This window comes from Diaphorina citri, unplaced genomic scaffold, assembly GCF_000475195.1.
Source record: "Diaphorina citri unplaced genomic scaffold, Diaci psyllid genome assembly version 1.1 scaffold74, whole genome shotgun sequence".
Classification (NCBI taxonomy): Eukaryota; Metazoa; Arthropoda; class Insecta; order Hemiptera; family Psyllidae; genus Diaphorina; species Diaphorina citri.
The window spans coordinates 174,007-199,101 of NW_007377511.1; the positions used below are offsets into that span (position 1 = coordinate 174,007).

The window sequence follows — 25,095 nt, forward strand, 5'->3', positions numbered from 1 at the left end:
ATAGAGGTTATATCGGTATAAAACTCGCATAAAAGACGAGTGTAATACGCTGATAAAAGCAGTGTAAAAGCAATCTCGAGATTTTTTTTCCCTGAACGACTGGTTTTCCCCTATCCTCGAGTGGGTACTTTTTTTCAATAAACCTTCATTTTTACTTTCTATTCTTTATGAACATTTTGTGTATTTCATGTAAATAAATGCTATAGCTTTGAGCTATGAAACTGTTAATAATAAAATATGAACATTGTAGACTTTAATTTTAATTTTTCTTCTCTGGTTTTTGATAGAAGCGTATTTGTCGCACATTGAACAATCTAAGTCCGGTTGAGAATGTTTACCAGTATATTTGATGTTCCGAGTCCTCCTTTGTATTTCTGATGCCAGGAATTTTGTTTTTCTCTTCAATTAATAACTAAACAGTTGGTAAATTAAACAGAATTGATGGGACCGTTTAATTTCATTTAGAAAGCGAACAACAACAGGAAAGCCATCATAAGACTGAACAGACCCATGGCTTCAGACAGAGCGAATCCCAGGATAGCGTAAGAGAAAAGCTGTTGCTTGAGAGATGGATTTCTGGCATAACCGATGATGAGGGAACCGAATACTGATCCAATACCAGCTCCTGAAAATGTGGAAAGGTACCTGGTTAACAAAGAGTGCTTGAAGAAAAATCAAGGGGAATTACTGATTTCAGGAATTAATATAGGACTTTGACTTCAATAACTAGAAAATGAGACCTGATAGCAACAACTACAAAAGTCACCCCTGGATCCATAATGCCTAGAGACAGTTTAGGGCACAGTCATCCAACACATTTAGGCATTAAAACAACATAAGATTGTAGCCCAAGGTATTTTTGGCATTATTTCAAGGAAGATAATTGAGGGGGATTAATTCATTATAATTGTAGCCCAAGGTATTTTTGGCATTATTTCAAGGAAGATAATTGAGGGGGATTAATTCATTATAAATAAATAGAGGATAGTGCAAGTAAGTACAAAATTTATGTGGCTTTTGCTTGGAGAACACAATCAGCAAAGTTACAGGATTACTTATACACTTTTAATTATGAGGATAATTTGTTAGGGTATGCTTAATTTTTGATCATCTAAGAGGAGTTTCAAACTTGAGGCATATGGGGAAATTGCCCACAAAATGACCTAGACAGCCAAAGTTTCAAATGCTATCATTTTCCAAATAGTTCATTTAAGTTTGCCAAAACGTTTCAACTCACCTGATCCAGCAACTCCAACAGTGGCAGCTCCGGCACCGATGAACTTGGCAGCGGAGTCAATGTCTCGGCTCACAGCGGAGGTCTGGAATTGTCTGACAGCAGGGAGTATGCTGATCTGTTGGGTCTGTGGGGTGGTCTGTTGTGTGAAGGCAGAGGTGGAGGTGATGCTGCTGCTCAGCGGCCTCATGGCAGTCATGCGAGCAGAGGAGATGAGCTGGAATAGAGACAGAGATTATTATTGTTGCTATTATAATGAACTTTAATCAGAAGTTTTATCTTTAAATGTGAAAAGACTAAAAAGTTTATAAGGAATATTTGGTGCAGAAAAAATGAAGGTCACAAGGTAGCAATGAAGAATGAATGGTTGCACTAAAATAAGGAACAAAGAACTTTTTGATACCATTTAAGTTGTGTACCCATTTGTTTATGGTTATGTTCCAAATAGTTTGAGCACAAAAGGCTTGGCCCTATCCTAAAGGCTTTTTCTCTCACTCACAATTTAATAAATTAATTAGTTTAGAAGAATTGAGAAGTTTGGGTATCCAATACCATTTTTTCAGCAAAAAAATCAATTTGACAGTTGCTATTATAATGAACGTTAATCAGAAGCATAGTTTTATCTTTAAATGTGAAAATACTAAAAAGTTTATAGGGAATATTTGGTGCAGAAAAAATGAAGGTCACAAGGCAGCAATGAATAATGAATGGTTGCACTAAAATAAGGATCAAAGAACTTTTTGATACCATTTAAAGTTGTATACCCATTTGATTCTTTTATGGTTATGTTCCAAAAAGTTTGAGCACAAAAGGCTTGGCCCTATCCTAAAGGCTTTTTCTCTCTCTCACAATTTAATAAATTAATTAGTTTAGAAGAATTGAGAAGTTTGGGTATCCAATACCATTTTTTCAGCAAAAAAATCAATTTGACATTGACCTCTTTGACCTACTTCAAGGTATATATTTTTTTTTGGTTGAATATGGGTTGGGTAGGTACATAATTATATTGTTTTTGTTGTTGTCAACTAAATGTTGCAATGACTTTTTTAGAATTATTTAGGAACCAATGAATCCATCTACTTGGCTTTACAATGGTAAAAAGTACATTTAAGTTAAGGAGCATTTGAGCTTGTTATGGCTACTAGCTAGGATTACAATCTGGGGTCATTGAGTTTAGGTTTTCAAGTTGAACTACTTTATTGCATCAAATAAAACTATTTTTGTTAGCTCTTTTGATTAAAATTTAATCAATCAAATGTTTGCCTTCATTCCCAGAGAGATCTCGGCCCTAGAGAGGACAATGTGATTATCAGCTGATGAAGTCTTCCAGTCAAGATAGGTTTTCAACATGACTTCAATGACCTTCAAGTTTTACAGCCCAAAGTTGTCAATAAAGTTGAAATGGGAGGTTATGGGATCCTAAAGTTAGAGGAAAATAATATTATGGGTAGAAAGTAATGAATAGCAGGATACTTACAGCTGATCTGGCAGCAGGGGAAGCAGCAAATTTGGCTAGGGAGTACATTTTGGTTTGTTGTTTAAGGGCTACTTAATTCTAATAAAATTGAAATGGGAGGTTATGGGATCCTAAAGTTAGAGGAAAATAACTAATAGGTAGAAAGTAATGAATAGCACGATACTTACAGCTGATCTGGCAGCAGGGGAAGCAGCAAATTTGGCTAGGGAGTACATTTTGGTTTGTTGTTTAAGGGCTACTTAATTCCTGAAAAGGCAAAATATACACATAGATTAAATACTAGAAATGGTAAGATTCTTGGAGTTTTACCTAAATCTATGTGGCAGAGTATCTGTGTTATCTGAGATCATGAGGAGGGTTGCCCTTGCTCAAGAACATTACAACCTAACCTAAGATTTCAAAATGGTGTTTTCACAAAACAAGGCTCCTAATTTTCTAAAAACCGCACTGAAGTTGAACTTTAAACTTGGTGCCATTAGTCCACAGAGTGTGGGGAAAAGGGTTTTAAGTTCCTGTCAGTTTTATCACTTGATAAGATTCGGTAACTTTGGGAAACCGCACTGAAGTTGAACTTTGAACTTGGTGCCATTAGTCCACAGAGTGTGGGGAAAAGGGTTTTAAGTTCCTGTCAGTTTTATCACTTGATAAGATTCGGTAACTTTGGGTAAAAAGTTAGAAAATGAATGGGACCGGTGTTGGTAACATGGCCGACTGATAACTGGGACAGTAATATTAAGGCGTAATATCTTCAATACCTAGGAGTTATGGAATGTAAAAACAAATGAAATGAAAAACTAGAACAAGGAACTGCTTATTTCTTATCACACCACACTTGGAAAACTAAAAAGGACGAAAATTAAAGTGAATTTACCTTACGATAACGCTTACAAGGCAGGGGCGCTACTTTCCAAACTAACTAGACTGGGGTCCTTGTGTCTAGGACTCTAGGATATCGATTGAACTATTGTAAGCTGTTCGTAGTTCAGTGAATAACTTCATATTATCAGGCCCTCTGTAGACAAGTTTCTTTTCTTCTCCTTGTTGTTTCTTTATATAATTTTTGCCCTTCTCTTGTTTATCCTTCCCTTCTGGCACTGTCTTTAAAATCCGTCTTTCTTAAATAGCCTTTTGTTTTTACCTTTCTTCGTTTGAAATTTGAAATTCTTTTGATCACTCTCTATCTAAATGACAACAATGACCCAACCATCAATGTTGTTAGGGCATCATGATCTCTAGATTTGAAATGCTTTGATGATATTCTGTAATATTATTTCCGTTCCTTTTCCCGTCCTATCCTCGTTTGAAATATGAAATTCTTTTGATCACTCTCTATCTAAATGTTCCTACCCTGACAACAATGACCCAACCATCGATGTTGTTAGGGCATCATGATCTCTAGAGTTGAAATGCTTTGATGATATTCTGTAATATTATTTCCGTTCCTTTTCCCCTCCTGTCCTGTCCTATCCTTGATATTTCCCTCCATGGTAATTTCCTCTTGTAAGGCATTCTGTCTATCAAATATGTGCGGTCTTTATATTTATTAGAACTATGATCCTGTCCTTGATATTTCCCTCCATGGTAATTTCCTCTTGTAAGGCATTCTGTCTATCAAATATGTGCGGTCTTTATATGTATTAGAATTCAAAAAAACTCCCTTTCCGATCAAACGCAGTTTGTATCTCAGTCCAGTTAGCCCACTAATAACAATGATAACCTAGTAAAAAAAAGAAGCGTATTTGTCGCACATTGAACAATCTAAGTCCGGTTGAGAATGTTTACCAGTATATTTGATGTTCTGAGTCCTCCTTTGTATTTCTGATGCCAGGAATTTTGTTTTTCTCTTCAATTAATAACTAAACAGTTGGTAAATTAAACAGAATAGATGGGACCATTTAATTTCATTTAGAAAGCGAACAACAACAGGAAAGCCATCATAAGACTGAACAGACCCATGGCTTCAGACAGAGCAAATCCCAGGATAGCGTAAGAGAAAAGCTGTTGCTTGAGAGATGGATTTCTGGCGTAACCGATGATGAGGGAACCGAATACTGATCCAATACCAGCTCCTGAAAATGTGGAAAGGTACCTGGTTAACAAAGAGTGCTTGAAGAAAAATCAAGGGGAAGTACTAATTTCAGGAATTAATATAGGACTTTGACTTCAATAACTCGAAAATGAGACCCGATAGCAACAACTACAAAAGTCACCCCTGGATCCATAATGCCTAGAGACAGTTTATGGCACAGTCATCCAACAAACTTAGGCATTAAAACAACATAAGATTGTAGCCCAAGGTATTTTTGGCATCATTTCAAGGAAGATAATTGAGGGGGATTAATTCATATAGTTCATTAGTTACACATCCCAAAATAGTATTTCACATAATTTGTCCTCAATGTCATTTCTAGATTAAATAATTTGGAAGCAATTTACAGTCATCCTGGCCAATTTACAGGGTTGAAGAGAGCCTGAATTAACAAAATTGGAATTTGGCCTTTGGTCTTTTAGAAATTCTACCCCAATGATATAGTCAAGTACCTACACCTACTGATAAGAACACCCTTATCAGTAAATATGAAGTCCTACTTATTCAATGTGCATACACCCTTCAGTCATGTTTAGATATTAGCTTTAATTTAATTATCTTGTAAGGTAGAACATTATATTGGATGAGTTTGGAACATTTTGCACCTGCCCTAGGATTAAATTTATTCAATTAGTAAATTGCAAAATTATCTATTATATTGGATGAGTTTGGAACATTTTGCACCTGCCCTAGGATTAGATTTATTCAATTAGTAGATTGCAAAATTATCATGAACCTTATTTGTATGGAAATTAAGTACCAACCCAGTTTGATCATTCAATTTGACCTACATTGGGGTTAGGTATTCCTGAGAAGGAAGGCAGAATTTTACAATGAAATCTTTTATGTAGGGAGATCATTTTATTATTATTATTATTATTTTTTCATAAGGTTTGATAGAGGGAACTGTAACCGCTGAGGTCTTATCATCCCAAAATCTAAGGAAGAAGGGTAGGATCCAGGATAGGAGAATTCTGAAAACAAACCTTACCTGTTTAGGATAAAGTGTACCCTGGGCAGGAATCAAACCCATAACCTAGTGCTTACAAGGCAGGTGCACTACTCTCCAAGCTAACTAGGTTGACCATGTAGAATTTTGTAACAGTATCAGGCAAGATCCTTTATTCAAGAAGGTCTAGTTTGCTATACAAGTATAGTTTTTAGCCAGCAGTGATGCATGTTTAGATTGTAATAATATTCTGATCATAATTACAGCCATCAGACTGATAAATGGCATAAAAGCCAGATAGGTATGCAGGGCCTGATGGCTATTGAGGGGGGGGGGACCTTTGCTCAACTGTGGGGTTAATGTCTCTGGCACATTTGATTTTCAGACAACGAAAGCACGCTTCAAGTGCACTACTCTCCAAGCTAACAAGGTTGACTATTTAGAATTTTGTAACAGTATCAGGCAAGATCCTTTATTCAAGTTTTTTTTTTTTTTTTAAGAGGTTTGACAGAGGAAATTGTAACTGCTAGGGTCTTATCATCCCAAAATCGAAGAGAGAAGGAAGACAGAAGACAGGATAGGAGAAAGCCAGCGTTCCGAGAACAAACATTATCCCATCAGGATAAAATCCACCTCGAGCGGGAATCAAACCTGTGGCCTAGCGCTTACAAGGCAGACACACCAAGAAGGTCTAGTTTGCTATACAAGTATAGTTTTTAGCCAGCAGTGATGCATGTTGAGATTGTAATAATATTCTGATCAAAATAACAGCCATCAGACTGATAAATGGCATAAAAGCCAGATGGGTATGCAGGGCCTGATGGCTATTGAGGGGAAGGGGGGGGGGCTTTGCTCAACTGTGGGGTTAATGTCTCTGGCACATTTGATTTTCAGACAACGAAAGCACGCTTCAGTACAATAATACAAAGGAAATAGAGAATGCCACTTGTCTTCCATTGAGCTATGTTCTACGCTTCTACACGAACAAGGTCAAAGTTGAAGAAGATGCGGATGACATTGTCCCGAATGGTCACTCCACAGCTGTTCCAGTGCTACCCCACCACAATGTCATTAAAATACAAAGTCCCCCACCTCCTCCCGTTGTCACAACACAGTTGCCGAGTCCCTCCATTGTACCTGCAGTCAGCTCTTCACCTCAAGGTAGTAAATGTTACACCAACTACAACTTTGCAATTATAATAAGTATCAAAGTAGGTATTTGATCTGTCTGAAAAGAGATCAGAGAGAGAGGGTTAAGGCGGTCTCTTCCTGATCCCTTGTGTGCCGCGTCCATTTTAATTTAGGACTATTGCACTGCCAGAGAGAGAGGGAGGTAGGGAAAGGGAGAGGAGAGGGAAAAGGAGGGAGATACAAACAGAGAGAGGAGAGAGAGAATATTGCAGAAAGTGAGAGACAAAGTTGAAGGAAAAGAGGTAAATAGAGAAATTTCCTCTACCAATAAAGTCAGGAAAAAAAAAAGATGTTACACCAACTACAACTTTGCAATTATAATAAGTATCAAAGTAGGTATTTGATCTGTCTGAAAAGAGATCAGAGAGAGAGGGTTACTTGCAATTATAATAAGTATCAAAGTAGGTATTTGATCTGTCTGAAAAGAGATCAGAGAGAGAGGGAGGTAGGGAAAGGGAGAGGAGAGTGTTAAAACTCCTTCAATTGTGTAAATAAATGTCTTGGAAAAAAAAAAATGGTTTAGTATAAGCTCATTTCAGTTTCCAAAAGGGAACCGTTTTCGAGATGACAATGAACCCATTTTATTACCAATTGGTTCTGAAGTCACGTTTTGATGTAATTTGATTAGATACGATAGACACAACACAAAATTTTTTGACGAACTGCCCAAAGTTTGGGTTGCCAAACCAACACAGCATACTTCTCAGACAAAATTGTTACGCTTGAAATTAAATTGAAAAGGTTATGTGAGGGCATCCCAAAATAGCCAGCAGTGTTATGTACAGGCAGTTTCACGTCCAGACATCATCCACGGACAACTATACTTAACAGCTTAACACCATAGATAGATTTGGTTGAAGTCTTTAGCAGTTACAGTTCCCGCTGTCAAACTTCTTTAAAGAATATAGGGGCACGGTTGGTCCAGTGGTAACGCGCTTGCTTGCCATGCAGAAGGTCCCGGGTTCGAATCCCACCATCGACAAAAATTTGTACTCGTTTTTCGATTGCAAATATTTCAACGGGTTACTTTCTGGTGTTCCCGTGTTGACCCAGCACCTAAATGGGAAGTATTGTGCCCCTTCTCGCCCATCTGACGAAAGGCAAACTACGGGATGGGCATGCCACGCCACAGGCCACATCAAGCGTTTGATACGATAGACACAACACTAATTTTTTTGACGAACTGCCCAAAGTTTGGGTTGCCAAACCAACACAGCATACTTCTCAGACAAAATTTTTACACTTGAAATTAAATTGAAAAGGTTATGTGAGGGCATCCCAAAATAGCCAGTAGTGTGATGTACCAGGCAGTTTCACGTCCAGACATCATCCACGGTTAACTATACACTATACTTAACACCATAGATTTGGTTGAAGTCTTTAGCAGTTACAGTTCCCGCTGTCAAACTTCTTTAAAGAATAGATGGGAACTTGACTGTATTCAACGCGCTTTATCATTTGTCCATCTTTTTCGCACTCAAAATTCGGAATAGTGTCACCGCAGCCTTAGCCGTCGCACGTTGTCAAAAATACTCTCACAGAGCTAGAAAATTTTCCGAGTGAAAAATCCCATGATCGCCTGATATTTTTTTAGTTATGCAATGTGCACCACTTCTTTTAGGGTGTTCGCCCACGTCGAAAACGCTAGTGCCAGTATTCGATTACAATAGTGGTCATGTGCTGTACTGTTTGTCTGTAGGTAGGTTTCTAAACTTTGTCACAAATAGACAAATAGTTCAAGTTCTGGGAAGAAAGAAAGAAAATGACCAAATTTGCCAAGATTTTTAGTTTAACAAGTGGTGGTGGATGTTTTATTTCCTATTAATTCACTTGTTGGGGGAGTGAGAATCGATACAAATAATTAGGGAGGAGTTAGGGGGGGAAAGATTTTCTAAATAAATCTATACACATACACAGTAAGGAATGAAGTAATATCTAGCCATTGCATAGCAATCATGTGCTACTGTACACCCCAGAGCAGATGAAATTCTAGGAAATGTTTTATTGTGTGTCCACAAGGGCAATTATTTTGGAATACCACCACACACCAGTAATCACCAGACCCTTTCAAGACTTCCTGTTAAAGACAAGAGGTCATTTGAGCAATGGGATTTTCATACAAAAGACAGCCTCTATACAAAAAGCATGAAAATGCCCATCACAAGAAATCCTCTCTCTTTACATCTCAAATCAAGAAAGGGCTGAGTCCAGTAACTACCAATGTGTGATCCTTTTCAAAAAAACTCCCTTTCTGATCAAACACAGTTTGCATCTCAGTCCAGTTAGCCCACTAATAACAATGATAACCTAGTAAAAAAAAGAAGCGTATTTGTCGCACATTGAACAATCTAAGTCCGGTTGAGAATGTTTACCAGTATATTTGATGTTCTGAGTCCTCCTTTGTATTTCTGATGCCAGGAATTTTGTTTTTCTCTTCAATTAATAACTAAACAGTTGGTAAATTAAACAGAATAGATGGGACCATTTAATTTCATTTAGAAAGCGAACAACAACAGGAAAGCCATCATAAGACTGAACAGACCCATGGCTTCAGACAGAGCAAATCCCAGGATAGCGTAAGAGAAAAGCTGTTGCTTGAGAGATGGATTTCTGGCGTAACCGATGATGAGGGAACCGAATACTGATCCAATACCAGCTCCTGAAAATGTGGAAAGGTACCTGGTTAACAAAGAGTGCTTGAAGAAAAATCAAGGGGAAGTACTAATTTCAGGAATATAGGACTTTGACTTCAATAACTCAAAAATGAGACCCGATAGCAAGAACTACAAAAGTCACCCCTGGATCCATAATGCCTAGAGACAGTTTAGGGCACAGTCATCCAACACACTTAGGCATTAAAACAACATAAGTTTGTAGCCCAAGGTATTTTTGGCATTATTTCAAGGAAGATAACTGAGGGGGATTAATTCATTATAAATAAATAGAGGATATAGTGCAAGCAAGTACAAAATTTATGTGGCTTTTGCTTGGAGAACACAATCAGCAAAGTTACAGGATTACTTATACACTTTTAATTATGAGGATAATTTGTTAGGGTATGCTTAATTTTTAATCATCTAAGAGGAGTTTCAAACTTGAGGGATATGGGGAAATTGCCCACAAAATGACCTTGACAGCCAAAATTTCAAATGCTAGTTATCATTTTCCAAATAGTTCAAAATTTAAGTTTGCCAAGAAGTTTCAACTTACCTGATCCAGCAACTCCAACGGTGGCAGCTCCGGCACCGATGAACTTGGCAGCGGAGTCAATGTCTCGGCTCACAGCGGAGGTCTGGAATTGTCTGACAGCAGGGAGTATGCTGATCTGTTGGGTCTGTGGGGTGGTCTGTTGTGTGAAGGCAGAGGTGGAGGTGATGCTGCTGCTCAGCGGCCTCATGGCAGTCATGCGAGCAGAGGAGATGAGCTGGAAGAGAGACGGAGATTATTATTATTATTGCTATTATAATGAACTTTAATCAGAAGCATAGTTTTATCTTTAGTTGTTGAGTTTAATTCAACAATAAATGTGAAAATACTAAAAAGTTTATAGGGAATATTTGGTGCAGAAAAAATGAAGGTCACAAGGCAGCAATGAAGAATGAATGGTTGCACTAAAATAAGGATCAAAGAACTTTTTGATACCATTTAAAGTTGTATACCTACCTACCCATATTCTTTTATGGTTATGTTCCAAAAAGTTTGAGCACAAAAGGCTTGGCCCTATCCTAAAGGCTTTTTCTCTCTCTCACAATTTAATAAATTAATTAGTTTAGAAGAATTGAGAAGTTTGGGTATCCAATACCATTTTTTCAGCAAAAAAATCAATTTGACATTGACCTCTTTGACCTACTTCAAGGTATATATTTTTTTTTGGTTGAATATGGGTTGGGTAGGTACATAATTATATTGTTTTTGTTGTTGTCAACTAAATGTTGCAATGACTTTTTTAGAATTATTTAGGAACCAATGAATCCATCTACTTGGCTTTACAATGGTAAAAAGTACATTTAAGTTAAGGAGCATTTGAGCTTGTTATGGCTACTAGCTAGGATTACAATCTGGGGTCATTGAGTTTAGGTTTTCAAGTTGAACTACTTTATTGAGGAGGAGCTGCGACTAAAATCAGAGGTCGAGAGATTTGTGAGGTCTCGAAAAATGTATTTTTAGTAGGGAGCTCGGAGCTGTCGACCAATCAGATTGCAGGAATCGTGCAAATTCCGCTCAACGTGGAACTTCTCATAAAAATTTCGTGTCGAGAAGTGAGATAAGAGGTGGTGGGAGAAAGTCATACTAGTCAAAAGTCTTCTCTTTCTATTTCGAACAGCTCGAAAGACAAAATAAATTCCAAAAAACTTTTTTGTACCAATGTTGACATTTTGAGATAATAAAAATTTATTCAAAGTTGTATTTTTTTACATTAAATATTTTTTAAGTGTTCAAATCAAAGTTGATATAAATATTGAGTAAGATTTTGACTAATACTATCACAATCAAAACAACACTCATACGATCAGCTGATCTAGTGATTGCAGATTCAAAATCTGGGTAATGGCAGTTTTCATGATAAATATTTGTAAATTTGATAGATGTGGAATAATCTTTAAGAATTTAGCCGATCTGATTCAACACATAGAAGAAAATCACATTGGTAATTGTTTCTATTTATTAATTTCTAGTTTCCTAGACCCCCTAATCCCTTTAATTCACCTTCAAACTTGTACTCATCAGAGGTTGGCTGGTTACCCCTAGCTCTAGTTCATTAGTTACACATCCCAAAATAGTATTTCACATAATTTGTCCTCAATGTCATTTCTAGATTAGATAATTTGGACGCAATTTACAGTCATCCTGGCTAATTTACAGGGTTGAAGAGAGCCTGAATTAACAAAATTGGAATTTGGCCTTTGGTGATCAAGGCGTAATATCTTCAATACCTAGAAGTTATGGAATGTAAAAACAAATGAAATGAAGAACTAGAACAAGGAACTGCTTATTTCTTATCACACCACACTTGGAATTGGAAAACTAAAAAGGACGAAAATTAAAGTGAATTTACCTTACGATAAGAAACTTCGATCGAGAAAAACTATCAAGACACGGAAGGAGGAGCTGCGACTAAAAACAGAGGTCGAGAGATTTGTGAGGTCTCGAAAAATGTATTTTTAGTAGGGAGCTCGGAACTGTCGACCAATCAGATTGCAGGAATCGTGCAAATTCCGCTCAACGTGGAACTTCTCATAAAAATTTCGTGTCGAGAAGTGAGATAAGAGGTGGTGGGAGAAAGTCATACTAGTCAAAAGTCTTCTCTTTCTATTTTGAACAGCTCGAAAGACAAAATAAATTCCAAAAACCTTTTTTGTACAAATAATGACATTTGAAATAATAAAAATTTGTTCAAAGTTGTATTTTTTTACATTAAATATTTTTTAAGTGTTCAAATCAAAGTTGATATAAATATCGAGTAAGATTTTGACTAATACTCAATAACGACATTTTGAGATAATAAAAAGTTATTCAAAGTTGTATTTTTTTACATTAAATATTTTTTAAGTGTTCAAATCAAAGTTGATATAAATATCGAGTAAGATTTTGACTAATACTATCACAATCAAAACAACACTCATACGATCAGCTGATCTAGTGATTGCAGATTCAAAATCTGGGTAATGGCAGTTTTCATGATAAATATTTGTAAATTTGATAGATGTGGAATAATCTTTAAGAATTTAGCCGATCTGATTCAACACATAGAAGAAAATCACATTGGTAATTGTTTCTATTTATTAATTTCTAGTTTCCTAGACCCCCTAATCCCTTTAATTCACCTTCAAACTTGTACTCATCAGAGGTTGGCTGGTTACCCCTAGCTCTAGTTCATTAGTTACACATCCCAAAATAGTATTTCACATAATTTGTCCTCAATGTCATTTCTAGATTAGATAATTTGGACGCAATTTACAGTCATCCTGGCTAATTTACAGGGTTGAAGAGAGCCTGAATTAACAAAATTGGAATTTGGCCTTTGGTTAGAACTGTGATGACAATCAAATACCTACTTACTCATATCAAATGTTTGTGGCCTTTATAGTTAGATCAATTGAAACAATTCTTTACTCGTTACTAATCTTGTCTGGTTTGTGTTCATCTCTCTTCCGATTCCCCCCCTGACAACAGAATATACAAGAACTTCAAGTGCCACTGCGGCAAATCTTACAAAACTAGTCAGGGACTGAAAACCCACACCCTCCTCCAACACCACACCCACACCAGTGGTAACTCTACACACCACACCCACACCACTGGTAACTCCACACACCACACCCACACGTCTGATATCACCACCATGACGAGTGGTAACTCTACACACCACACCCACACCACTGGTAACTCCACACACCACACCCACACGTCTGATATCACCACCATGACGCGAATCCAAGATGGCGACCATCAGACAGACGTCCTCCAAGTCCCAAGCTCACGAATCAAGGCACTGACATTGAAACACATCGAGGCACTCGGAGTACCGGTGAAAACTTTTGTCCTGTCCAGGAATCGAACTCCGCCCCCCAGTCCCCTACCCGCTAGTAATATCAACATTATCAACACGGCTGTTAAGGATAGCAACAATAATAGTAATGTGCTGGAGATCAACACGACGCTGGCAGTGTCTAACACGAGTACTATTGTTAGTCATAGCGGCAGTAGTAATAGTCATGTGAGTAACGGTACACAGTTGTCGCCTCACTACACCAATATGGATACCCTCAACAATAACACCAACACACCAAATACCCAACCCACGGGCTTACCTATGACCCCGAACACACCTAGTAACCCAGTAAGCTTTGTTCATGCGACTAGTACACCTATATCCATACCCAATGCTGTTCTGGCATCTAGCTTACTAACTCCGGCGACATCTCCTTCCTGCAGTCCTGCTAGTTTAATAACACCAACACACCAAATAACCAACCCACAGGCTTACCTATGACCCCGAACACACCTAGTAACCCAGTAAGCTTTGTTCATGCAACTAGTACACCTATATCCATACCCAATGCTGTTCTGGCATCTAGCTTACTAACTCCGGCGACATCTCCTTCCTGCAGTCCTGCTAGTTCCTATCATTCCTTGTAGTTATCCCAAGTCTCCTTATCTCTTGCTTACTACACTAGACATCCTTTTGTAGCTCTTGATATCTGGTTCTTTAGCTTCTTGTGTCCTAAGCTATGCTAGAATTTCAACTTAAACATGTTTTGTTGCGGCTTCACATTAACTGTTTTTCACATAATCCATTAATCACAATAACTTGGTCAAAAACCAAGTATATTGCGCAATAGAAAAGGCAATAATTTCATGATTGTAAAGAAAAGGAAGAGCTACACTAGACATCCTTTTGTAGCTCTTGATATCTGGTTCTTTAGCTTGTGTCCTAAGCTATGCTAGAATTTCAACTTAAACATGTTTTGTTGCGGCTTCACATTAACTGTTTTTCACATGATCCATTAATCACAATAACTTGGTCAAAAACCAAGTATATTGCGCAATAGAAAAGGCAATAATTTCATGATTGTAAAGAAAAGGAAGATTCTGTTCTCCCCATTATTAAATTCCAAATTTATCGTATCTTCTGTACCTTGTATGTTGATAGTATCTTCGCTTCACTAATAATTTCCTTGTTCCACTGTCACTTTTAAGTAAAAAAAAAAAAAAAAAAAACATCCTTTACCCGTAAATACCTACGAAGTACAACACACTCCTTTGCGGAAGGAACTTTATTAAATTTCTTTCAAATTTTGAAACATAGTTTACAATTTTTGTCGCTAGGGGGGTACTTTCCTGGAATAGGCCCCAAAAGTCTTAAGGTTAGGGTCCCAAAACAATATTTTAGGTTCTCATCTAGGCATATTTCTTTTTACCTAACAGAGAACCCATAGGGTTTTTCTTTCTCTAAGACCTATTTTCGTTGTTCAAACCTTTGTTATTGTGCTTTGTAAAGTTATTTTATATTCTGTGTTAGTCTAATTCTAATTGTTTATATCCTTTTTACGTTCTCGTTCTTTCTAGCAGATTTTCTTGTTACCAAAAATTATCCAGACACGTTTGGCACTTTGCCTGAATACCCTTTTTTCACATCTTTGTTTATTTATTTCCTTGAATTGACCTTGAATTTGTTGAAGACTATATTCTTTATTACTATCGTAAAATAATAAAGGAAGAACCGGCTAAAAATTAAATGGAGTTTATACTCACTTTGTGGCCCCCGGCCTTAGTCAATACGTTCTAGTGATTTTTATTTATAAACTTTTTTTTCCATTGTACCTGCAGTCAGCTCTTCACCTCAAGGTAGTAAATGTTACACCCACTACAACTTTGCAATTATAATAAGTATCAAAGTAGGTATTTGATCTGTCTGAAAAGAGATCAGAGAGAGAGGGAGGTAGGGAAAGGGAGAGGAGAGAGAAAAGGAGGGAGAGACAAACAGAGAGAGGAGAGAAAGAATATTGCAGAAAGTGAGAGACAAAGTTGAAGGAAAAGAGGTAAATAGAGAAATTTCCTCTACCAATAAAGTCAGGAAAAAAAAATGTCCCACTGATCTGAACTTAACATTAGAATCCCACTTAGGGGAGAAGACCCCAATTTAGGGCACCTTGTTAACAAATGTCCAACTGGTCTTTCTACCTCATTCCCCCCTCCCTCTCCTTGCCTCTCTCTTCCTCTCCCTCCCTCTATCCCCCTCTCTCCTCCTCTTACACTCACTATGTAAAAAATTGGAATTCCACTCAGGTTAGAAGACCCCAATATAGGACACCTACTTATCAAATAGAATGTCCCACTAAACTGAACCTCAAATTAGAATCCCACATAGGTTAGAGGACCCTAATTTAGGACACCACTGAACTTGCAGGAAGTGAGCTTGGAGAGGATCTGGAAGAAGAGAACATGTTGGAAGATAGCAATGATTCCTGGACCTTGGCCGAGGAGTATAGTTCTGAATATATTCTCAAACATGGCAGCAAGTAAGTTTACTGGCTACTCTTTAATGTGAGTTTTACGCAGGTACCTGAGACAGGACATTAATTGGTAGATGTTGGTATTATAAGGCTGTGTCCACACATAGTTGATCGACTGGGTATGTGTGAACACAGCTTGAGGTCTTTTTTTTTTCAAGAGGTTTGATAGAGGGAACTGTAAGGTTTGCGAAGATGGAAGGATTACAGGATAGGAGAAAGCCAGCTTCCGAGAACAAACCTTATCTGTTCACGATAAAATCCGACACGGGTAGGAATCGAACCTGCCATCTAACGCTTACAAGTTAGACGTGCTACTCTCCAAGCAAACTAGGCTAGTGCAGAAATAGAAATCAAGCCAAACCTCAATAGAAGTTCGTTGACCTTGGCTGATGAGTATAGTTCTCAATATATTTTCAAACATGGCAGGAAGTAAGAACAAATAAACCTTTATAAGATAGCTATGATTCCTGGACCTTGACCGAGGAGTATAGTTCTGAATATATTCTCAAACATGGCAGCAAGTAAGTTTCCTGGCTACTCTTTAATATGAGTTTTACACAGGTACCTGAGACAGGACATTAATTGGTAGATGTTGGACATTCTTTTTTTTTCAAGAGGTTTGATAGAAGGAACTGTAACTGCTAAGGTCTTACCGTCCCGAAAGCAAAGATGGAAGGATTACAGGATAGGAGAAAGCCAGCTGTTCCGAGAACGAACCTTATCTGTTCACGATAAAATCCGACACGGGTAGGAACCTGGCTACTTTTTAATGTGAGTTTTACACAGGTACCTGAGACAGGACATTAATTGGTAGATGTTGGTATTATAAAGCTGTGTTCACACATAGGTAGTTGATCAACTAGGTATGTGTGAACACAGCTTGAGGTCTTTTTTTTTCAAGAGGTTTGATAGAGGGAACTGTAAGGTTTTATTGTCCCAAAAGCGAAGATGGAAGGATTACAGGATAGGAGAAAGCCAGCTGTTCCGAGAACGAACCTTATCTGTTCACGATAAAATCCGACACGGGTAGGAATCGAACCCGCCATCTAACGCTTACAAGTTAGACGTGCTACTCTCCAAGCAAACTAGGCTAGTGCAGAAATAGAAATCAAGCCAAACCTCAATAGAACTCTCAAACATGGCAGCAAGTAAGTACAAATTAACCTTTATAAGATAGCAATGATTCGTTGACCTTGGCCGAGGAGTATAGTTCTGAATATAATTTTCAATAATGGCAGGTAGTAAGTACAAATAAACCTTTATAAGATAGCAATGATTCTTGGACCTTGGCCGAAGAGTATAGTTCTGAATATATTCTCAAACATGGCAGCAAGTAAGTTTCCTGGCTACTCTTTAATGTGAGTTTTACACAGGTACCTGAGACAGGACATTAATTGGTAGATGTTGGACATTCTTTTTTTTCAAGAGGTTTGATAGAAGGAACTGTAACTGCTAAGGTCTTACCGTCCCGAAAGCGAAGATGGAAGGATTACAGGATAGGAGAAAGCCAGCTGTTCCGAGAACGAACCGTATGTGTTCACGATAAAATCCGACACGGGTAGGAATCGAACCCGCCATCTAACGCTTACAAGGTAGACGTGCTACTCTCCAAGCAAACTAGGCTAGTGCAGAAATAGAAATCAAGCCAAACCTCAATAGAAGGTTTTTTTTCTTCCTGAAATAGCAATTTTTGCCCTGGGCGGGAATCGAACCCACCAACCACAAAGTAATTGAAGTAAAACTCTCGACTTACTTCGTTCTTTACTCAATGTTTTCCCAGCCAGTCTAGTTAGCTTGGTTGGTAGCGCGCCTGCCTTGTAACCACTAGGTCGCGGTCTTCCTGAAATAGCAATTTTCGCCCTGGGCGGGAATCGAACCCACCAACCACAAAGTAATTAAAGTAAAACTCTCAACTTACTTCGTTCTTTACTCAATGTTTTCCCAGCCAGCCTAGTTAGCTTGGTTGGTAGCGCGCCTGCCTTGTAACGCCCTGGGCGGGAATCGAACCCACCAACCACAAAGTAATTGAAGTAAAACTCTCAACTTACTTCGTTCTTTACTCAATGTTTTCCCAGCCAGCCTAGTTAGCTTGGTTGGTAGCGCGCCTGCCTTGTAACCACTAGGTCGCGGGTTCGATTTCAGTTTATTCCATTCTATTCTATTTCTGTTGACCCAGCACCTAAATGGGAAGTATTGTGTCTCTTCTCGCCCATCTGATGAGAAGCATACTACGGGATGGGCATGCTACAACACAGACCACATGCGTCTAATGTAGCCAGTTGTTTCATTGCTACGAAATAAAAACGGCGGTGAAACACTCATCTTAAAAAAAAAAAGAAAAAAAAAACTATTCAAATTATTCCTTCCCAGGATGACAACACCTGTTGATGGCAACGTAGAGAAGCCGTTTGCCTGTCCAGTGCCCGGGTGTAAGAAGCGATACAAGAATGTCAATGGCATCAAGTATCATTCCAAGAATGGACATAAGACAGATGGGAGGTAAGGTAACACGATATTATTTTTAACAGGTTTGATGGAGGGAACAGTGACTGCTAAAGTCTTATCGTCCCGAAAGCGAAGCTATTCTTGATAGTGAGGGCCGAAATTTGAAGAGAGAAGGAAAGACAAGATAGAAGAAAGCCAGCCGTTTCGAGAACGAACCTTATTCTTAGGATAAAATCCGCGCCGGGCGGGAATCGAACCCGCGACCTAGCGCTTACAAGGCAGTTGGATTAATAAATTCCAGCTTTGGATTCCACTGGAAATTGGAATCATCCATCCACGCTATCTGCTTTAAAAATCTAAAGTCTTATCGTCCCGAAAGCGAAGCTATTCTTGATAGTTAGGGCCGAAATTTGAAGAGAGAAGGAAAGAAAAGATGGAAGAAAGCCAGCCGTTTCGAGAACAAACCTTATTCTTAGGATAAAATCCGCGCCGGGCGGGAATCGAACCCGCGACCTAACGCTTACAAGGCAGTTGGATTAATAAATTCCAGCTTTGGATTCCACTGGAAATTGGAATCATCCATCCACGCTATCTGCTTGAAAAATAGTCTTGAAGACTAAAGAAGTTTTATAGATGGACAGGATAGGAGAAAGCCAGCCGTTCCCGAGAACGAACCTTCCCTGTTTAAGATAAAGTTCGCCCCGGGTGGGAATCGAACCCGCGACCTAGCGCTTACAAGGCAGGCGCGCTACTTTCCAAACTAACTAGACTGGGGTCCTTGTGTCTAGGATATCGATTGACCTATTGTAAGCTGTTCGTAGTTCAGTGAATAACTTCATATTATCAGGCCCTTTGTAGACAAGTTTCCTTTCTTCTCCTGGTTGTTTCTTTATATAATTTTTGCCCTTCTCTTGTTTATCCTTCCCTTCTGCCACTGTCTTTAAAATCCGTCTTTCTGAGGTAGCCTTTTGTTTTTACCTTCCTTCGTTTGAAATTTGAAATTCTTTTGATCACTCTCTATCTAAATGACAACAATGACCCAACCATCAATGTTGTTAGGGCATCATGATACTATTGTAAGCTGTTCGTAGTTCAGTGAATAACTTCATATTATCAGGCCCTTTGTAGACAAGTTTCCTTTCTTCTCCTTGTTGTTTCTTTAGACAATTTTTGCCCTTCTCTTGTTTATCCTTCCCTTCTGCCACTGTCTTTAAAATCCGTCTTTCTGAGATAGCCTTTTGTTTTTACCTTCCTTTGTTTGAAATTCTCTTGATCACTCTCTATCTAAATGTTCCTACCCTGACAACAATGACCCAACCATCAATGTTGTTAGGGCATCATGATCTCTAGAGTTGAAATGCTTTGATGATATTCTGTAATATTATTTCCGTTCCTTTTCCCCTCCTGTCCTTGATATTTCCCTCCATGGTAATTTCCTCTTGTAAGGCATTCTGTCTATCAAATATGTGCGGTCTTTATATGTATTAGAAAAAAAAATAATTTAATACAAAGGGCTTTACCACAGTGATTTCTTAAAAATTGACTTTGAAAATTCTATAGGTTATTTACTAATTTGCTTTTTTTATATTCTTCCAATTCAACAAATAATCATTATACTACCAAAATAGTAATAATATAATAGGAATTTTTTCTCATATCTTTCAATCAAACTTGACGGTAAGATGATTGGTAATCAGGAAAACGCGGGTTTAAATCTTAGTTCAGACGGGAAAAAAAGAAGAAAAAAAAAAAAAATCCTTCATTCGAAAACCAAGAAATATCCGTTTTAGGGTCCCTTGAATTCGAAGAAGTGATTTTATATCCATTTCCAGAAGTCTAAACGTACGTAAAATAAATAGTTCACTGCAGGGTTCGACAGTTTCTCTCAAAAATTGAGTTAAGACAACGTTGCGCGTGGTTAGTATCTGCGCGGGTGACCGGTTTGTTCCGTGTCATCCGATCCCCAGTATCAATTTTATAAAACCCTAGATTTAATGTCAATAGCACCTCTGGTTTGTTCAACTGACGGGGCCCTTCATTTGGAATTCCATAGTTTTTTGAAGAGAATTGCATTAGTTTTGAGCGAAAAGTGTATAGTTCACTACAGGGTTCGACAATTTCTCTAAAAAATTGTGTTAAGACAACGTTGCGCGTGGTTAGTATCTGCGCGGGTGACCGGTTTGTTCCGTGTCATCCGATCCCCAGTATCAATCTTATAAAACCCTAAATTTAATGTCAATAGTCACAATTCAAATTCCTCATTTCAGGCTTTGCTCATATTCTAGATCTAGAAATTTTACAGGCTTTGAAATAAGCCCATTTTACTTTTCATTAACTTCTAAGTGATACGTAAATTTAAACTGTTTGTAGACAAAAGACTTTGTGGTTTTAATTTTTCTGTAGCGGAGTTTTTACACACAATGACAAAAATTGCAAAAAACTGTTATATAAAACTTCATTATTATTATTAATTTGTTATTTCTAATTTTATCAAAGTCGCGACCAGCAGAATTTTATGATTTGTTAGATTTTGTACTTTCTGCTTTTTGGTAAATATACATGACTATAACGGTTTTCTACAAAATCAGACTTTCCACTAGCATAAGTAGTTCTCAATAATTTAAACACTATGCTCATATTCTATGTTGTAAAAACTCCTCTGCCCCCTTTGTTAACTGTTCAAGCTTGTTCTATGAAAATTGCGAAAAAACTGTTATATAAAACTTCATTATTATTATTATTAATTTGTTATTTCTAATTCTATCAAAGTCGCGATCAGCAGAATTTTATGATTTGTTAGATTTTGTACTTTCTGCTTTTTGGTAAATATACATGACTATAACGGTATTCTTCAAAATCAGACTTTCCACTAGCATAGTTCTCAATAATTTAAACACTATGCTCATATTCTATGTTGTAAAAACTCCTCTGCCCCCTTTGTTAACTGTTCAAGCTTGTTCTATTTCAAATTAATCATTTGTTTCAACACTTATTTTATTCACACAAATTTATAGACGGTTTTAAGCGAAAACTTTTTATTTATCTGGTCGTTGTTTCGCTTAACAGGGGTGTCTCTAGGCACCTCCCCCCTATTTTCGTTGGGGTCCTACATAGGGCTCCCGTCCCCTATTTGGAGCGACACTATTATCTATATTTGGAGATTAAAATTTGTTATTTCATATTTAAAAGATTATATTTAATTATTTCTCATGATGAAAGAAAATAAAAAAGATAAAAAATTGTTATAAAACTGAAGACAAGTGTTTTTTCTCTTCTTTCTCTCGCTTTCTCAAATTACCTACTTGGACCGCGTTCTACGAAGTCGGAGTTGGCGTCAATTCTTTATTGAACTGGGTATTAAGTATAGCTTAATCCTAGACTTCACCTGCATCCGTGGTTAAGAATCTCGCCGGGAAATCAGGGAGGCGTAGGTTCAGGTTGTGGTTATGTACCGGGTTGGGGAAGGCAAGGTTGGTAAACTTTTGCCTTGTTTTTCAGTTACCACTTCCATGCTTGATTGATTTGGTAAACCCCGCTCTTAAGTTAAAACTTCACCTGCATCCGTGGTTAAGAATCTCGCCGGGAAATCAGGGAAGCGTAGGTTCAGGTTGTGGTTATGTACCGGGTTGGGGAAGGCAAGGTTGGTAAACTTTTGCCTTGTTTTTCAGTTACCACTTCCATGCCAAACTGTAGAAACAATATCCTGTCTCACCTAGTCCGAGCTCATCTCAACCCGGTACATAACCACAACCTCAATCCCAGTTGAGGTATGGAATTTCTGGCTCTCTTCTCTTCCTTTCCTCCTCCCTCTCTTTCTCTTATCCCATCCAATCCTCATTTCCCTTCTCTTCCCCGTTCCTTCTCTTTCCAGAGCTCCTCTCCCTCCCCCTCCTCCTGTTCTACTCTATCCTTGGACCTCCTCCTCTGCTAACTCCAACACCTCTGAAGTTACCCTCCCTCCATCTCCCCTCCCAGTCACTCCAAATCCTCGGAAGAGCCGACCCAGCGGCAAAGGGAGGACTCGAAAAGTGACGGCGTCAAATGATGGGATTTCTTCTAAAGTGGGAAAAATTACTGCTTCAAATGATGGTCTGTCGTCTAGAGTGGGTAATTCTTCCTTTCCTCCTCCCTCTCTCTCTCTTATCCCACCCAATCCTCATTTCCCTTCTCTTCCCCGTTCCTTCTCTTTTCAGAGCTCCTCTCCCTCCTCCTCCTCCTGTTCTACTCTATCCTTGGACCTCCTCCTCTACTAACTCCAACACCTCTGAAGTTACCCTCCCTCCATCTCCCCTCCCAGTCATTCCAAATTCTCGGAAGAGCCGACCCAGCGGCAAAGGGAGGACTCGAAAAGTGACGGCGCCAATTGATGGAACTTCTTCTAAAGTGGGAAAAATTACTGCTTCAAATGATGGTCTGTCGTCTAAAGTGGGTAAATCAGGCAATACCCCTTTAAATGATGGGATTTCCTCTAAATTTGGTAAATCAGGGAATATCCCTTTATCGGGTGGGATTTCTTCTCAAGTGGGAAAACTGACCAATGCTCCCACAAACGATGGGACTTCCAGCGCGGGATTTTCATCTTTAATTCCACAAGGGAACGTGTCGCCAAATGAGGGGATTTTTTCTCAAGTGGGAAACTTAACCTCTCCGCCAGAGTGGGTAAATCAGACAATACCCCTTTAAATGATGGGATTTCCTCTAAATTTGGTAAATCAGGGAATATCCCTTTATCGGGTGGGATTTCTTCTCAAGTGGGAAAACTGACCAATGCTCCCACAAACGATGGGACTTCCAGCGCGGGATTTTCATCTTTAATTCCACAAGGGAACGTGTCGCCAAAAGATGGGATTTTTTCTCAAGTGGGAAACTTAACCTCTCCGCCAAACAATGGGATCCCTCCACAGTCTCCTGAAGCTGATAGATCAGCGAGGGATTTTCATCTTTAATTCCACAAGGGAACGTGTCGCCAAATGATGGGATTTTTTCTCAAGTGGGAAACTTAACCTCTCCGCCAAACAATGGGATCCCTCCACAGTCTCCTGAAGCTGATAGATCAGCGATTGCCCCGTCAAACGAAGAGGGACCCAAAGTGGAGTTACCCGGGACACTCGGGGCGGGACCGGCCTTGGTCCCGGCAAGGGACAGGATTTCCGGGATTCCTTCAGCCGGGAAATCAGATGTCCCTCCCGCCAAAGTAGCGAGAAAACGAAAGTATCCGTGCCCAAACCGTGATGGTCCCATGGAACACGGTGCTCCCAAAGGTTCTACGAAGCAGGGTGGCCCTAAAGTACGGAGACTTGCAAAAGTCAAGGCACCCAACGATGGGTTTATGGGACAGAGAATCCAATTGGAACACGGTGTTGCTGAAGTTCAGGGACTGAATGGAATAGACGTCCTTCCGTCGGGGATCCGTACAGATCAGGGTGTCCCAAAAGTACCGAAGCGTTCGAAAGCACAGGGGCTTCCGAAAATCAAAAGACTGCCTGCGGGATACGGGCCGAACGGATTTCCAGAGCAAGGTGTTGCGAAAGTTCAAAAACTTCCTAAAGTTTCTGCAGGACAGGGGATTACTAAAGTCAGGGGACTTCCTAAGGTGCCGAAAATTAAGACCAATCGAACGTTTGACTTGGGGAGCGGCCAGTATAGGGCTCTTAATATTGCAGAGTTAACCACTAGTGGACCTTCTGATATAGGGGTACCTGCTGGGACTCAGTTAGCCCTCTCCACAGGAGATTTTTGAGCCAAGTTACCAATTTTTTTTATGTCTTTTCTTCCCGTTATATTTTTACGATTTGTGTACAATTTTTTTACCGTTCATCTTTAAACTTTTGTGGGACATCAGTCACTACTGCTGTTTTATATATGTACAAGGGTCACTGGGACCCAGCTTTTATTGACAAACATTTCTTTTATGTTCTTGAAACTCTAGGAAGGATATTACAGGAGTTTCACTTTTAGGAGAGAAATTAGGAGGTGACACCCCTTAATTTAAATCCCAGCTTAAGGTAGGGAGAGGAATCAAAGTGTAGGAAGTAAGGGAGATAAAATTAAACAATATCTGTACAAAAACAGTTAACACTCAACCTCAACAGCCATGGGGGAAAACGAAATGTACAGTCCGTTCTAGAAATCTTTAGCACCCTTTGCAGTCCTTAATATCAAATCAAATAATAAATACTTTGTAGTAAAGCAGAGCTCATCACATTGTGGATATCACAGCATTAATATGTGCCTTTCTTTTACATTCTTTTACACTTGTAATGCCGCCACGGGTCGCTACGCGATTAAAGTAGCTACACAATTGTCCTCACGAGGCTAATTGCTCCTCACAATCCAAGTACAGAGCCGAAAAAAATTTGACCCCGCCGGGAATCGAACCCGGGACCTGTTCTACCACAAAGAATTCACGAATTGATTTTAGTAAGTTAATTTTAATTTAGAACACTTCACAAATAAATTTTATAATCTTATCACCACCATACTTCGAACAAGTATTGCAATGTGAGATTGAGATGTATGGTTCAGACCTTATAGAACGGACTGTACAATGCACATACAACAAAACAAAACACTATCTTTTCAATATGGTCCTCTTCGTTTAAACGTATCTTAAGGTAGAAACACGCTACTATCACGTCACGTGAGCTCACGGGGAGTCAGAAAGATGTGGTTGTTCTTCCATAATATTGTAGG

General features: G+C 38.7%; 5 protein-coding genes across 11 annotated transcripts; 3 read left to right on the top strand and 2 right to left on the bottom strand.

Moving 5' to 3' along the window:
- Positions 1-296: 296 nt before the first annotated feature.
- LOC103521272 (ATP synthase lipid-binding protein, mitochondrial-like) lies at positions 297-12,135 on the bottom strand. 6 transcript variants are annotated; one of them, XM_008486382.3, is made up of 4 exons: positions 11,997-12,135; positions 2,879-2,957; positions 1,238-1,451; positions 297-625 (listed from the first exon to the last, which is right to left on the bottom strand). In XM_008486382.3, the coding sequence occupies exons 2-4, from the start codon at positions 2,924-2,926 to the stop codon at positions 462-464; spliced, it is 426 nt and encodes a 141-aa protein (XP_008484604.1). In that variant the 5' UTR covers positions 2,927-2,957; positions 11,997-12,135; the 3' UTR covers positions 297-461. The 6 variants fall into 6 exon arrangements, with proteins under 6 accessions (XP_008484604.1, XP_008484611.1, XP_008484623.1 ...); XM_008486389.3 differs by lacking the exon at positions 2,879-2,957 and adding an exon at positions 2,712-2,790 and having other exon boundaries at positions 11,875-12,004; XM_008486401.3 differs by lacking the exon at positions 11,997-12,135 and adding an exon at positions 11,875-11,959.
- LOC113472366 lies at positions 6,637-23,085 on the top strand (the record flags this gene model as incomplete). The annotated part of the gene is made up of 4 exons (XM_026832096.1): positions 6,637-6,910; positions 15,852-15,963; positions 18,328-18,456; positions 22,596-23,085. Coding segments are annotated over 4 exons (1,005 nt in total), but the record flags the coding sequence as incomplete, so codon positions are not given.
- On the bottom strand, positions 8,774-10,383 carry LOC103521263 (ATP synthase lipid-binding protein, mitochondrial). Its single transcript, XM_008486373.3, has 2 exons — positions 10,151-10,383; positions 8,774-9,599 (listed from the first exon to the last, which is right to left on the bottom strand). Exons 1-2 carry the CDS (start codon positions 10,344-10,346, stop codon positions 9,436-9,438), a joined length of 360 nt encoding a protein of 119 aa, XP_008484595.1. The 5' UTR covers positions 10,347-10,383; the 3' UTR covers positions 8,774-9,435.
- LOC103521250 (prostate androgen-regulated mucin-like protein 1 homolog) lies at positions 13,281-14,315 on the top strand. The gene is made up of 2 exons (XM_008486359.3): positions 13,281-13,885; positions 14,062-14,315. Exons 1-2 carry the CDS (start codon positions 13,284-13,286, stop codon positions 14,078-14,080), a joined length of 621 nt encoding a protein of 206 aa, XP_008484581.2. The 5' UTR covers positions 13,281-13,283; the 3' UTR covers positions 14,081-14,315.
- LOC113472421 lies at positions 23,067-24,318 on the top strand. 2 transcript variants are annotated; one of them, XM_026832184.1, is made up of 2 exons: positions 23,067-23,310; positions 23,442-24,318. In XM_026832184.1, exon 2 carries the CDS (start codon positions 23,642-23,644, stop codon positions 24,140-24,142), a length of 501 nt encoding a protein of 166 aa, XP_026687985.1. In that variant the 5' UTR covers positions 23,067-23,310; positions 23,442-23,641; the 3' UTR covers positions 24,143-24,318. The 2 variants fall into 2 exon arrangements, with proteins under 2 accessions (XP_026687985.1, XP_026687978.1); XM_026832177.1 differs by having other exon boundaries at positions 23,067-23,211; positions 23,343-24,318.
- Positions 24,319-25,095: the final 777 nt, after the last annotated feature.